Source organism: Schistocerca serialis, unplaced genomic scaffold, assembly GCF_023864345.2.
Source record: "Schistocerca serialis cubense isolate TAMUIC-IGC-003099 unplaced genomic scaffold, iqSchSeri2.2 HiC_scaffold_861, whole genome shotgun sequence".
In the NCBI taxonomy this organism is placed as follows: domain Eukaryota; kingdom Metazoa; phylum Arthropoda; class Insecta; order Orthoptera; family Acrididae; genus Schistocerca; species Schistocerca serialis.
The window spans coordinates 1,901-17,833 of record NW_026048476.1 but is presented as its reverse complement, the minus strand read 5'-3'; the positions used below and the strand labels follow the sequence as shown (position 1 = coordinate 17,833).

Genomic DNA, 15,933 nt, shown 5'->3' with positions numbered 1-15,933 from the left:
AGTAGAATACTGGAACAACATGACAGAGAGAGAGAGAGAGAGAGAGGAAACCCACAGGAAAAGAATGAAAGAAATATGGGTACAAAGGAAGGCGGATGTCCACTTCTGTAATTACTTTGCATAGCCCTAATAGGCTTATTTGCATATACTAATAATAAATTAATTTCTTCATCTGAGCTACACACTACTCAATGGAGCTAATTTACATTTTCTAATAAAACCTCCCCCTCCCTTCCACACACACACACACACACACACACACACACACACACACACACACACACACACACACAAATAACAATCTTTATTAGTAAAAAATTATTACCTGTAATTATTAATGAAAACAAGGAACTGTGTCTATGCGGTGTTGTGGAGCTCGTCTCTAAATATCTTTTGGTGCAGCAATGGCCAGTCTGTGATATGGAGAGGATCAACCCCAGTAGCCGACAGCGCTTGCTTGATTCACGTGAAGTTAAAAAAGAACCAAATCTGAGTAGGAAGCTTACAAAATCCAATGGCCCCAGCCTGCTAGAGTGTTCAGAACTGAGAAATGTAAATATGGAAAAACACTTCCTGAAAAGATAGACAAAAACTTTATGAGAAATGAAACATACGTGTATTATAGAACCTTTAAGAAGAAATTGTGGGCTATAAGCCACCATCTCTATGCTTTCAGCAAAATGGTGGTACATTGACACTTTCAAATGAAGAAAATTGTAACATAGCAGATTACTTGAAGAAACTACTTGACAAAGATGAAATAAAGCACCATGTTGTCTGTCTCGGAAACAACAAAGTGCCTGAAGACGACTCAGTATTTCAGAACTGTGCCCCTGAGGAAGCGTGCCCCTGAGGAACCAGTTGAAATCTTACAACAGCAAATGAAAAATATTGTTTTGAAGAAATCCCACCCAAAGATTGTAAAATAGTCCTAATCCATCCAGTGCATCAGAAAGGCAACATGAAAAACACCAGTTACTACTATAGGGTAATATCCCTTCTATCTATAATCTACAAAATTCTCTGGCTTTTTGTCATCCTGGAGCATTTAGAAGCCCAACTCGACCATCAAATGGCAGAATACCAAGCAGCTTCAGGGAAGGTTGTTCAACAGCTGAATAGATCCTTAACCTCAAAAGCATCATCAGACATGAGATATTTTGCATTAAGGTCAAAGCAGTACTTAGCAAATTTTGTGAACTTCAAGAAAGCCTGTGATTCTTTAGACAGTGAATTCCTGTTAAAGATTCTTAATGAATTGCCTGCAGGTGTCATTTGAAAAAATAGGAGCAATGACTAACATCACAGATATCCCAGCTAAACTTCAGATGGAATATAAAGACATCAGCAGAATGGAAAAATTTTAAGTTACTGCATGAAATTTTATGAAAAATGGACCGGACGTGGAAACAGTTACAGAATGAATAAATAAACTTGAAATAGCCTACCAAATGCTGTACACAATCTACAACATAAAATGTCTTTCACAAAATGCTAAGATACATTACTTGGAAATGTTTTGAGGTTCTAGCTATGTATGCAGCTGAAACCCTGTACCTAAATGCAAATAGAGATCTTCTCGAAGAACTGGAGAAAAAAGAGTGGAGAGTGATTAGAGCAATCATGGTATCCAATTATAAGAATGGCATCTGCCAAAAATATCCAACAAGGAAGTCTGTGGCAAAATAGAAAAAAAATTAGACTCAATCTGCAAAAGATGTGAGAGACTTTATGGACACCTCAAACGAGTGGGCAGGAACAGATTGGCTATGACAATCTTCCACGTGTTTGATGCAGTCCCCAAAACCACAATGCCCTGGTCTATAAATACTAAAGAAACCCTGCTGCTCCTACAAATCAGACCCGAAAATGCCTTCCATAAGAAGGTAATGTTTTAGCGAAGCAATTTTGTTAGCATCTGGAACATAAAAATCTCTAGACGATTCCTCTTCAATTATAAAATTTTATATTAAGCCGAATTTTCACCCAGTATTACAAACACTGTGTCATGTCTGTGTAGACAGCATCTACAAAGCTGTTTTTAAGCTAGTATGTTAGCTTGAATCAGAAGTACATCCTGCCAGAAACTTAATAACATTCTGACAGAGTGTATTGTATCTTCTTCGAAAATGTGCTAAAATATTTTGTCACTGACTAAGATATCACTTTCCAACCACATAAAGTATGTTATATTTCGATGACAATGCCAGTTGTAGGTTGAAAAATACTGGACTGGGACAGTAATGGAAAGTGTTTGTGTTGTTAAATACATTTTGTGTTAATTACTTTGGAAAATGCATTGTGTATCTATTCAGGAACTTGGGAGTTCTCTTTACTGAGCATTTCCAGGTGCTTCTATGCCCAGTAAAATATTTATGCCCTTTCAGGAACAGATAATATGGAAAAAAAGTGTCCTGAATACAAAAGTACTGCAGAACTGTTAGTCACCTTACTTCAAGATGATACTTGTCATTGACAGTTTTTAGTCAAGTACGTAGATTGTCCCAGATCCTTACAAGTGGAGTCTACATAGAAAGCTTACTAGAATAGAGGCAAATTGGATTAGCCTATACACAAACAACAAATACAATTCCAAGCCATTACAAAACCTGTCACTATAAAAGTTCCCAGCATAAAAATTACACAAAATGTTACTATCTGTGAAAACTTAATGGACCATCAGGTTGATTAGTTAATTACATGTTCCATGGATTATTTTGCACATAGATTGTAGTGGTGTGGAATGAGTCCTTTTACATTCACATCACAAATTAATTTGTAGATGTGGCTACCTTCTGAACATTCCTAAATTGTGATGTTTTACAAAAAGAAAAAGAGATATACAGATGTAAGTTAATGATTCCTACCCACAACTTTTTCTATCTGTCAGAAATTTTTTGTCACTGGGTAAGTGATCAGAAATTTTTGTTGCAGCATTGTGTACTCCCTTTTGTGCTAAAGACAACCCTAATACGGAGAAATGAATGTCGTTTTTCCTTCTGATATTGTAATTATGTACTCATTGTTCCTTTCGAACTGTAGTGTATTATTTGCAACAAACTTCATGAGGAGAATAAATATACAGGGAAGTAGTAGTCAGAATGCCCAACTTATTAAACAGATGTCTACAAGATGATCATGGGTGAGCACCACATATTATTCCCACAGCATGTTTTTGTGCATTGAAGATTTTCTTTCTTAATGATGAGTTACCCCAGAATATGACATTATTGAATGAAAATATGCAAAATATGTCGACTTACTAATATGAGATTTGCAATGATTTTAAGTGCAAATGTGGCTGAACGAAGTTTTTTCAGGAGTTCCAAAATATGTTTCTTCCAAATTAAATTCTCATCAGCATGGCCCCCTAAAAACTTTGAAGTTTCCACCATATTTGTTTTTTCCTCACCATGTGTTACACTTACTATCAGTGTAGTACCTCTAGATGTGCAGAACTGAATATGTTGTATCTTTTTAAAATTGAGGGTGAGACCATTTGCAGAAAACCAGTCAATGTACTTTTAAGAACATCATTTACCATTTCTTCTGTTTCTGTATGTGCATGCTTGGACTGATTATGATACTAGTGTCATTTGTAAAAAGAAATAATTCTGCATGTTGTGTACTAGACAGAAGATCATTTATGTATATGAGAAAATTGGATAAAGAAGGAACAATAGTGGACGTAAGATTGAATTTTGGGAATCTGCTCACGTGATTTCTCCCCAGTCAGAATTATGTCCCTGGACTACATTGCTTGAATTACTGAGTGCAACTTTCTGCATTTTTTTTTTGGTTCGATATGACATTATCCGTTGGTTGGTTGTACCACCAATCCCATAAAATGTCAATTTACCTAGGAGAATACTATGATTTACACAGTCAAATGTCTGAGAGGGGTTACAGAAAATACCAGCTGGCAGTATTTTATTATTTAGCGCTTGTAAAATCAGGTGAGTGAACATGTAAATGGCATTCTCAGTAGAGCAACCTTTCTGAAACCCAAACTGATTTGCTAAGGATACTGTTGTTGTTAAGGTGAGACACTATTCTGGAATACATAATCTGCTCAAAAATTTTGGACGGTGATGCCAGTAGTGAAACAGGTCGGTAGCTATTTACTTTTATCATCTTTCTTTAATTGGGGTTTAACAACGGCATATTTCAGTCTCTGTGGAAAAATGCCTTGAGTTAGTGATGGGTTACTTATTTCAGATAAGACAGGGCTTACCACATGGGTACAAATTTTTCATACTATGGAATTTTATGAGAGTTAAGTATTATCAGTTGCTGACTGTGAGAGATTAGCTGCTGCCATGGTTTCATTACTGTTTGTCCTACAAAGCATTTACCCTTCTCTCTTATCACAATGGAAAAAACTTGGAACAGTTAGCAGGTAATGGTCTCTGGTGACAAATAATGGAGAGACCTGAAGTTATTATATCTTGCACTAGTTTTACTACAAGAACTCACTGTCAACAGCTTACAAAAATATAGCTGTAGCTATAATCGTTAGGATCTACAACTTGTGGCTGTTCAGTGACACTTGGTGTTGTTTGCATTTCTCCAATATACCTCTTGATTTGCTGTGCATTATGCAGTACCGTGGACCAAGCCCATTGTTGAAGCTCAAAGAGTTTTCCTGTCCATAACTTCAACAATTCTGTTTGTACATCCCTCCCCTTCATTAAATCTCTCCCCAGTTTCTCTTCTCCTTTTATATTGTAACTCCTTGTATAGCTTGTCGGTTTTTTGTTTCTTTACTGTACATAGCAACTACTTTTGCTTACTATTCCCCGGTTTTCTCTGGCCAGAAATGCTGGAGTTGTCAGTCGTGTGTGCATGAGGTGTACTGCCCAATGAGTGCCTCATTGCCGCAGCGGTATTTTGTTGGGAATGTTTCTTTTAGTTCAGTAACCAAGTGACTATTACAGTTTGCCTGTTTCTTTAGACTTTTGAATTCCTGTCAGTTTTCCCTTAACTCAGTTGCTATATCCAGGTAACTATCTCCCTGTAATTTTCTTTGGGCATTTACATCAGGTGACACTTAATGAACAATTTCCATGACTTCATTTCATGATACTTCATTGTTAAACTCCTCATTAAAACATCTGTAATTTTTAATCAGTTCTTCTTCTAATGTTAATTTTAAATTATTTAATGGATCATTAATCATTTTAATATCTCATTTTAATTGATTTTTTTGTATTTTCAACCTGGCAATATAATCTTACAGTCATTTGTCATATTAAGATTTAATTCAGCAGTTCTGTGTGTTCTGTATTATGTTGGTAGAAGCTACAAAGGCAGCTGATGAAATTATCTAACTTTCTTTTTGATGGTTTAGTTCTTTATTTAAATTGTCCATTCTGGGTTTTAATTCTTGGTTTGATTTGATATCTGTATGTGTAATTCCTCATCAAAACCTACTATCAATTTTTTAATATCATCTAAGTCATTACTGGCCATCTACATATATACCCCACAAGCCACTGCATGGTGCATGGTGGAGAGTGTTGCATACCACTTATAGTCATTTCCTTTCCTGTGACATTCACAAATAAAGCGAGGGAAAAATGACTGTCTGTATGTACCCATACAAGCCACAGTTTTTTTTTATCTTCATGGTTCTCGTGCAGTTTGTAAGTCGGCAGCACTAGAATCGTTCTACACTCAGCTTCAAATAAAGTTTCTATAAATTTTCTCAGCATTGTTCTGGGAAAGTAACGTCCTTTAGGGATTCGCGTTTGAATTCATGAAGCACCTCCATAATACTAACCTGTTCATTGAACCTACCAGTAACAAATCTGGCAGCCAGCCTGTGAATCGTGTCAATGTCTTTCTTTATGTCTTTTGAGTAGTACTCAAGAACAGGTCACAGTAATGTTTTATGTACCATACCCCTTACAAATGAATCCTTTTTTCTAAAATTCTCCCAGTGAACTGAAGTCAACCATTTGCCTTCCGTGTTACAGTTCTGACATGCTAATTTCATTTTGTAAAGCTTTGCATAATTACACCTAGATATTTAATCGATGGGACTGCGTTGAGCAACACTCTGCTAATGCTGTATTCGAAAAATACAGGATTGTTTTCTTGCTCACCTGCATTAATTTACATTTTTCTGCTGATCATCCTTGGTACACAAAACATGTCAGAACACTGTTGCAGAAAAAACGAAAAAAGCATGACAAATTTAGACAGATGCAAAATCTCCAAGACTGGCGATCATTTACAGAAGCTCGAAATCTAGCACGGTCATCAATGTGATATACTTATAATAATTTCCACAACAAAACTTTGTCTCGAGACCTGGCAGAAAATCCAAAGAGATTCTGGTCGTATATGAAGTATGCTAGCAGCAACACACAATCAATGCCTTCCCTGCACGATAGCAATGGAGATACTATCAAAGACAGTGCTGCCAAAGCAGAGTTACTAAACACAACCTTCCCAAATGCCTTCACAAAAGAAGACGAAGTAATTATTCCAGAATTCAAATCAAGAACAGCTGCCAACATGAGTGACAAGGAACTAGGTATCCGTGGAGTAGGGAAGCAACTTAAAGCAATTAATAAAAGAAAGTCTTCTGGTCCAGACCATATACCAATTAGGTTCCTTTCAGAGTACGCTGATGCAGTAACTCCATACTTAACAATCGTATACAACCGTTGACTTGACGAAAGATCTGTACCCGAAGACTGGAAAGTTGCATAGGTCACATCAATATTCAAGAAAGGTAGTTGGAGTAATCCACTAAATTACAAGCCCAGATCATTAATGGTGATATGCAGCAGGATTTTGGAACATATATTGTGTTCAAACATTATGAATTACTTGAAGAAAACGATCTACTGACACACGGTCAACACGGATTTCGGAAACATCGTTCTCGTGAAACACAACTAGCTCTTTATTCGCATGAAGTGTGGAGTGCTATTGACAAGGGATTTCAAATTGATTCTGTATTTCTGGATTTTCGGAACACTTTTGACACTGTACCACACAAGCAGATTCTAGTGAAATTGCGTGCTTATGGAATAGTGTCTCAGTTATGTGACTGGATTCATGATTTCTTGTCAGAGAGATTACAGTTCGTAGTAATTGACGGAAAGTCATAGAGTGGAACAGAAGTGATTTCTGGCATTCCCCGAGGTAGTGTTATAGGCCCTATGCTGTTCCTTATGTTGTGGGGAAGGCTAACCAGACTGCGTTTTATTGGCAGGACACTTAGAAAATGTAACAGATCTACTAAGGAGAATGCCTACACCACACTTGTCCATCCTCTTTTAGAATGCTGCTGTGTGGTGTGGGATCCTTACCAGCTAGGATTGACATTGTACATAAAAAATGTTCAAAGAAGGGCAGCACGTTTTGTGTTATTGTGAAATAGGGAGATAGTGTCACTGACATGATACAGGATTTGGGATGGACATCATTAAAACAAAGGCTATTTTTGCTGCGGAGGAATCTTCTCACAAAATTCGGATCACTAACTTTCTCCTCTGAATGCAAAAATATTTTGTTGATGCCGACCTCCATGCCGACCTTATCACCATGATAAAATAAGGGAAATAAGAATTCATGTGGAAAGCATAGGTGTTCATTCTACCCACATGCTATACGAGATAGGAATAATAGACAATTGTGAAGGTGGTTCGATAAACCCTCTGCCAGGTACTTAAATGCGATTTGCAGAGTATCCATGTAGGTGTAGATGTAGGTTGAAAGCAAGCTGCCATTCATCACATCATCTAGAAACTTTGTCGAAGTCATCTTGTATCCTTCTACAGTCACTCATCTTTGACACCTCCCATACACCACAGGATCATCAGCAAACAGCCTCAAATTGCTGATCACCCTGCCATCAGATCATTTTTTTTATTTAGAGAACAAGAGTGGTTCTATTACACTTTCCTGGGGGACTCCTGACGATACCTTTGTCTCTGATGAACGCTTGCTGTAGAGGACAACACACCGGGTTCTGTTACTTAAGAACTCGTCAAGCCTCTCATATAGATGGGAATCTATTCCGTATGATCGTACCTTCTTTAACAATCTGCAGTGGGACACCGTGTTGCACAGAGTTTATATAAAGTAATGAGACTGAGTTTGTGTATCAAAATGTATTGTAGATATCGCCACAGCCACTTAGTACTGTTCAGTATATGGCCCTTGAGAGTCAACAACCTGCTGCATGCGAGACTTCCATTCTTCAAACGCTGCCGTGAGCACTGAGTCTGGGATGGCCTTCAAAGCCCTCATTGTAGCAGCTTGGAGCTCCTCCAGGGTCCCATGACGGTGTCCCTTTGGGAAAGTTTCTAGTTTGGCGAACAAAATAAAATCTGGTGTGGCCACATCAGGACTGTAGGGGGGCTGGGGATTCGTTGGAATCCCTTTCTTGGCCAGGTAGCTGGCCACCATGGAGCAGGTGTGACTCAGGACGTTGTCATGATGGAGCTTCCATTCATTGACAATGGCTGGCCTCATGCGTTGGATCCTGTCTTTCAGTCTCTTGGGCACTTTGCAATAAAAAGCACTGTTGACAGTTTGGCCTTGGGCCACAAATTCATGATGAACCTTGCCCTTGACGTCAAAAAATGCAATCAGCATGGCTTTCGCTTTCAATTTGCACATGCGAGCCTTTTTTGGACGCGAGGATGCTGAAATATGCCATTCGACACTCATGCGCTTTGTCTCCAGGTTGTACTGAAACACACAGGTTTCATATCTGGTGAGAACACCTAAAAATTCCGGATCAGCTTCAAGACTCTGGAGATGGTCTTGGCAGGTGTGCACATGTGCTTGCTTCTGAACGTCTTACAAAATCTTGGGAACCATCTTGGCACAGATCTTCCTCATCAACAATTCTTTCACTATGATGATGTGCACTGTCATTTCATCAAGTCTGAGGTCTTCTGCTCTCATCCTGACATTCATCCGACAGTAAGTGTTCAATTAAAAGTGCACACGGTCGATGTTTTCATCAGTTTTGCTGGTTGACGGGCGTCTGGAACAGTCCTCATCCTCAACGCTGTCCCGGCCCTCTTCAAAGCTCCTCACCCACCTGAAAACCTGGTCTTTTGACAGGCAATCACCACCTTAGGCTTGCCGACACGTGTCCAATGTTTCAATACCCAATTTTCCTAGTTTAACACAAAACTTGATGGCGTAAAATTGCTTGATCGTTTGCTGCATGTTGTGCCAAGACCAACGACTTTGCGACATGCCCACTCAATGCACGATGCTGGTGAGACAAGAGCCCGCTGGCGACTGGCACGCTGCGCATTTTCGGCCAGACATCCCTCACCACCAATCCCTCCGGGCTGTGCACGCTTCGAAGTACAGTCACGTCAGCAAAAAATCAGTCTCATTACTTTTTATACAAACGCCGTACACTTTCAAGGAAATCTAGGAGTGTGGAATACATGTTGCCCTTCATCCATGGTTCGCAATGTATCATGTGAGAAAAGGGTAAGTTGAGTTTCGCAGGAGCGTTGCTTTCTGAACCCTTGCTGATGTGTGAGCTTAAGTTTCTCTGTCTCGGGGAAATCACTATACTTGAACTGAAAATATGTTCAAAAACTCTTCCATGTTTACTATTATTTGAACTGTTAATTTTTAACAAGAAATAGGTAATTTTGTCTGTTCTTAATATTCTTTCACTGATAAAATTTCAAACACTGGCTCATGAGTGGTTTATTTCGGCTTCTTTTACCATTATAATCACCTTATGGCTTGTTGGTGTTGGTGTTGGTGTTGGTGTTGGTGTTGGTGTTGGTGTTGTTGTTGTTGTCATTGTCTGCTTCTGCAGTGACAGTAGGCAGTGGCTGAACTGGGCAAGAGCAGCGTCAGTGCTAGTATCACTTGGCAGCTGCAGTGGCGGTTCATGACTGCAAAATGTAAATACAATATGGGAATGGATGAGGCACTTGGTGGCGCCCATTGCTGCCATAAACATCAGTCTCCAAAATACATCAGTTCCAGTTGTTCTAGTGTAGGCTATTTAGACTATTATGATGGAACACTATTAATTCCAAAACATTACTTTTCTTGAGTGCTCATTTCTTTTTGGTCAACCTCCCATTTCCTTAGTCTTCTGTTCAGTTGCAGGATATAGTTGCTCCCTCTCCCTCTCCTCTCCCCCCCCCCCCCCCCCCCTTTCCCTGTCTTTTTCTCAGTAGCAGATTCAGTGACCTGTTTTTTAGAACAGGGAGCTGATTGTAAGTGAAAAAATTTAATCATATGTCTTTTTTTATTTCATAAAAATACAGTCCAGTTTTTTGGTAATATAATATGAATTTCTTCATCTGAGTTATACAGTGGTCAACAAAACACTTCCAAGCAAACCTCTCCCAATAAACTCAATAACAATCATGATTATTAAAAGAAAGAAGAAACAAAGAACTGCACCTATGCAGTGTTGTGGAGCTTGTACCCCAACATCCTGGACCCATGCAGCAAGCGCAACAGTGGCCAGTCTGTCAGTCTGTGATACATAGAAGATGGACGCTAATCGGATGAAATGCTCACTCATCTCATATGAAATAAAATAAAAACAACCAAAACCAAATCATTATGAAAGAAAAATTAAATATATTAAATAATAGTCCACTGAAACACAGTTAACACTACAATTGTATGTAAGTGCATAACTGCAAAATTAAGGTAACCAAAAAAAATTTTGGAGGAGGAATTCAAAGTTCAAGGATAAGAAATAAAAACTTCGAGGTTTGTCAGTTACAGCAAAGGTCTTGGAAGAGCATTTGAATGGAATGCACAGTCTCTTGAAAGGAGGACATAATATTCACATCAACAAAAGCAAAACAAGATAACGGAATGTGGTAGAAGTAAATTAGGCAATGCTGTGGAAATTAGATTAAGAAAAGAGACACTGGATGTAGTAGACAAGTTTCGGTACTTGGACAGCAAAATAATTGATGATGGTAGTAGTAGAGAGGATATAAAAATGTAGAGTGGCAATGGCAAGACAAGGATTTTGGAAGAAGAAAAATTTATTAACATTTAATATAGATTTAATTGTTAGAAAGCTTTTTGCTGGAGGTAATTGTCTGGAAGTGTGTGGTAGTAAAATGTGGTCAATAAGCAGTTTAGAGAAGAAGATAAAATAAGCTTTTGAAACGTAGTGTAACAGAAAAATGCTGAAGATGAGATGGGTAGATCAGTAATGAGAAGGTACTGAATAATATTGAGGAAAAAGGAAAGTTATGACCTAACTTCGCTAGAAGAAGGGATCGGTTGATAGGACACATTCTGAGACATCAAGGTATCATAAATTTAGTATTGGAGGGATGTTCAGAGGGTAAAAATTGTAGAGGGAGACCAAGAGATGAATTTAGTAATGGATGTAGATTCATGTACTTATTTGAAGGTGAAGAGGCATGTGCAGGGTAGAGTAGCTGGGGAGCTGCAACAAATAGTCTTTAGACTGAGACCACAACAAAACTGAAAATCCTTTATGAAATAAGACTGAAAAATAAATGACTACAGGATCAAAAAATTGTTGTCAGAAGCCCCTTTGTTTCATAAAATAGTTTCCTTTTACCTCAGTATACTTTATTTGGCTTTTTATGGTGTATTTAAGTTAGAAACAATGAAAATTTCTTGAAGTCTGCAGAAGACGTACTTACTTAAATTGTGATCTTGTTAGTGTGAATGTCCTCCTCTTGAGCCATTTCTTCGTATTTGTGAAGTCAAAATTAATTGCAAAGGTCAAAATTTTGAACATAGTGTAGATGGATGACAGTTTTAGCCCCAGTACTTACAACAGCGCGACACAAAATCTCTTTCTTTGCCATGTGAAATAGATTTACTTATTTTGAAGCATATTACCTGGGGACACTTCCATTGTGCGTTGTGCTACATTAGACATAGTCATGTTTCAGCAGATCAGGAATGCCCACTCAGAACAATACTCATACCCATAGATCACAATCTTGACTCACATGCTATTGTACATATCTCCCCCAAGTGCCCTCTGTTCCAAATATGTCCTTTTTGTCAAAAGGCTTACTTTCCAGACCCAAATCCAAATTTATCCACACTGCCCTAGTTAAAGATATCCTCTCAATTCATCCATTGTACATTTACAAGCAATGTAACTTCCAGAAGATGAAAATTGAATGTCAGAAACTGATTTTCACTGATGAGCGCACCTGTTAAGGATTGAAGCAATTTGAAACTTCCTGGTAGATTAAAACTTTGAGCCAGATGGGGACTCGATGCAGTGATCTCTGCATCACGTGGGCAAGTGATCTACTGCCTGAGCCATTCAAGTACAGCTCCCAACCCATCCAAGTTTGACTCTTGGTCCAGCACACTGGTTTAATCTGTAAGAAAGTTTCAAATCAGTGCACATCCTGCAGCATAATGAAAATTTATTCTTTAAACAGTCTCATGGGCTGTTGCCTGAACCAATTCTTCAGACTATCGTTTCTTCCAGGAGTGCTAATCTCAAGTGATATACAGGAAAATGTGGAAAGAAGGTGCTGTGAGGGCAGGTGGTGAACAGTATTTGAATAGCTTAGTCACATGTTCCTGTTAAAAGAAAAGGTGTCCCCAGTTCGAATACTAATTCAGCAGGAAGTTTCATTAGGTATTATGTTGTTGTAAATGGGGAAACATAGTCTGAGGCTCAGAATGTCAAGTGTACTTGAAGGTAGTGTGATGCAGCCATTGCTGTTCACGATTTATAAATGATGTAATGGATAACATTTGTAGCTCTGTCAGTTGATTTGGTGATCATACAGTAATATACTGAGAGGGGACATAGCTAGAAATTGGTACAAAATGTAACGAGACTTCAATTTAATCAGCACGTAGGACAGAGATATCAAACTAACTCAAATCGCTGAATAAATGTAATGCAATCCACTTAAAATGAGTGAAAAGATCTGATATTGTTTGACTGAGTGATACACAGTCACTGGAACCAGTGAGAACTTTCAAGTATCTGATAGTATCCATCTGCAGTGACTTTGACCATGCTGTAGGGAAGTTAGGTGCTAGGCTTAGATCTATTATAATACTTCTAAGGAAGTACTAAGGGAACACAATACATGCATGAATGAGGTTGCTTACGAAACTCTCATTCAATCAATTCCTGAGTAAAGTTCATCAGTCTAGGCTCTTAATGAAAGCAATAGAAAAGGTTCAAAGAAAAGCTGTTTGATGTATCTACATACTTTTTTATTTAATGTGAAAGTATCACAGCAATGCCAAACAAATAGCAATTGAAGACATTAAAGGAAGACATTTTGCAAAACAGCCTTACTCACAAAATTCTGAGAATCCACATTCCAGAAAAAGTCGAGAAAGATACCATGTCGTCTCATGTAGTGACCACAACACTAAAATTAGAGAGATTTGGGCCCCTACAGTGTGGTACCAGTAGTGGTTCATCCCCGCATATCAACCATGACTGGAGTAGGAAAAGGAGAAAATTGTACTGGTACGATTGTACCTTACGATGCAAACCAAAGACATTGAAAAAATACTTCCATAAAATTCAGTGATACTGGGGATGATTAAATGAGGGACATCAGAGTGTTTTATGGTTGATGACCAAAATGTACGTGTTCGTGTTCGTGTTGCCAAGGTAGCTAACTCTTTAACTAATACTGTGGCAGTTGACCTGGAGCCAATTTTACCAGGAGCCTTTTTGAATCCTGGTGATTAAGATGATTTCATCAGACATATTTGTCAGTAAGAGAAAGAGAGAGAATGCTGTACCATGATTGCCACCAGTGCACCAAGGTCCAGTTTTGAATCACAAATTCTTTGTGGTGTCTCTTGAAGTGTCAGCATGTGTCACTGTTGAGTGTGATGCATTAGTCAGATGGAGACCTTACAGGTGACAAAGCCCCCTTCCTTTTTTCCCATTGCTACTCAAGAACACCAACTTACTAGGCAGCATGAGTTTTCCTTGCTCTTCCTGATCAACAACACAAAAGTGATGCTAAAATTGTCATGTACTTCTGACATTTAACCATAAAAAAGTTACACTTCAGGCACACACACACACACACACACACACACACACACACACACCACACACACACACGACAGTGAAAAGATGCTGGTTAGAGCAGTAGAACTCCACAACCAACAATGTCACACAATATTTTCATTTTGCCTCCATGTACATTGTTGTGTCTTATACTGTTTTATTGGAGTATTGTGCCAAAATTTAGTTGTGAACTTTACTAATGTGCTGCCATATGTTTTTGATTTCAGTTACTTCAGGAAATGGATTTACAGAAAAGAAATAAAATAAATTTTTTATTTATATGTTGTATGCACATTTTATATTGATTTGATATGATCTGTTTGGTCATATTTATCTTCAGTTTGTAAATAAGATTTATGTGCAATGTTAGTATGGTGTGACACTCAGTTTCAGATATTTATTAATTGATACTTATTCTCCTGTTTACTCTGCAGTTATACATACTTTAAAGCAAATATTGCAATTTAATTTTCAGTCGCATTGCAAGGGGGATGTTGGAAGCTGTCGGAGAATATCTCACTACGAGAGTAAAAGAACTGACAAAAATAATTCACAATGGGGATGAATCAGATGAGGACATTTCAGTGAAGTAAGTCAGTTTGATATTTTTACTAGCTGATTGTTTGCAGTTGTCAAACATTTAAAGATGTTCATGACACATGGCTTAATTAGTATTTACTTTATTATTACTCAAGTAAATACTCAAGTGCACATTATGAATTTATTTACATAAATGTGTTTGTTTTACAATTCATGATGTGTACCTCAGAGCTTAAGAGGGAGAATCTGAGCATTATCAGTAGAAGGCTGAGAGGTTAAAAGACAGTTTACCTGAATTAAACTGTCAATGTCACTTGCAAATTTGGTATCTTTTTAGGTAATTATACTTAGCCATCAGCTAAAGAAAAATTTATCACAATCTGAAAGGATTCTATCAGCCGTAGAGAATGATTTCCCAAGTGTTTCTTTGTAGAATTGCACACAAAATGTGAAAAGATAAAAGTGTAATTATTATTTGTAGACTACATTAAAAATCGGAACTGCCTTCTGTTAACATACATATACACCATCATGAGGTGTGTATTTAGTTATATAGACTCATTCACTGAGTGAACGCTTAACAGAAATATCATTTACACTTAAAGGTCATACTTAGACTCTGAAGCAGAGGACAAAAGCTGAAATACTGAATTGCTTCTTACATAGATGTTTCACTGAAGGAGACTGTACCGTAATTCCTCGTTTCATTCATTTCACAAATTCCAAAACTATATCCCCGGAAGTATATGAACTTCTTGATGATTCTTCAGATCATCTGTGATGAGCAATGGACTTCTAGATTGAGTTTTATGATCCATATTTGTTCACTTGTTGTGCATTTCACACCATTTTCTCTCATTTCTACAAAACATTACTGTTTCACCATATACTTCTTTAAGCAGATGGTAAGTTTGTGTCTGTTTCAACTTCCATCCTTGAAATTTGAATAACATCTCTGACCTCACAGGTGACAGGACTTTGTATCACTATCACATAGTTCATTTTAAGCAGTCACAGATTGTTCAGTAGCAGCTTCCTTTGACTTGCACTATTAGAACACCGATACATGATACTGAATAAAATGATACGGTATTATTAAGTAGCTTGAAATCAGTCTCCATAGTGGGGATGGCCAGTATCTTGCTATTTCTTGGAGCATCCTCATAATTGGTACTTCGGTGTAGAGTGCTGTATTTTTTTTACACTTTTCTCCTTGTACAGTAGATGTAAACACTGTGTTCCACAGAAAGATGCTTCCTTCAGCAAGGTTTTCCACTCTGCAGAAGAAAATAAATTGCTGCAGAAATTAGCAGTCATTTAATTAGCAGAATTATGATGATGACTGAAGTTGACACAGTTTT

General features: G+C 37.8%; 1 protein-coding gene across 1 annotated transcript in view; it reads left to right on the top strand.

Moving 5' to 3' along the window:
- Window positions 1-15,376, top strand: part of LOC126452437 (mitogen-activated protein kinase kinase kinase 4-like) — a gene marked incomplete at its 5' end in the record, with an annotated part of 71,809 nt that extends 56,433 nt beyond the window's left edge. The window contains 4 exons of the mRNA XM_050091068.1: window positions 14,508-14,621; window positions 14,728-14,846; window positions 15,054-15,108; window positions 15,343-15,376. Coding sequence (XP_049947025.1) covers window positions 14,508-14,621; window positions 14,728-14,846; window positions 15,054-15,108; window positions 15,343-15,376 — 322 coding nt within the window. The remainder of the gene's footprint in view (window positions 1-14,507; window positions 14,622-14,727; window positions 14,847-15,053; window positions 15,109-15,342) is intronic.
- Window positions 15,377-15,933: the final 557 nt, after the last annotated feature.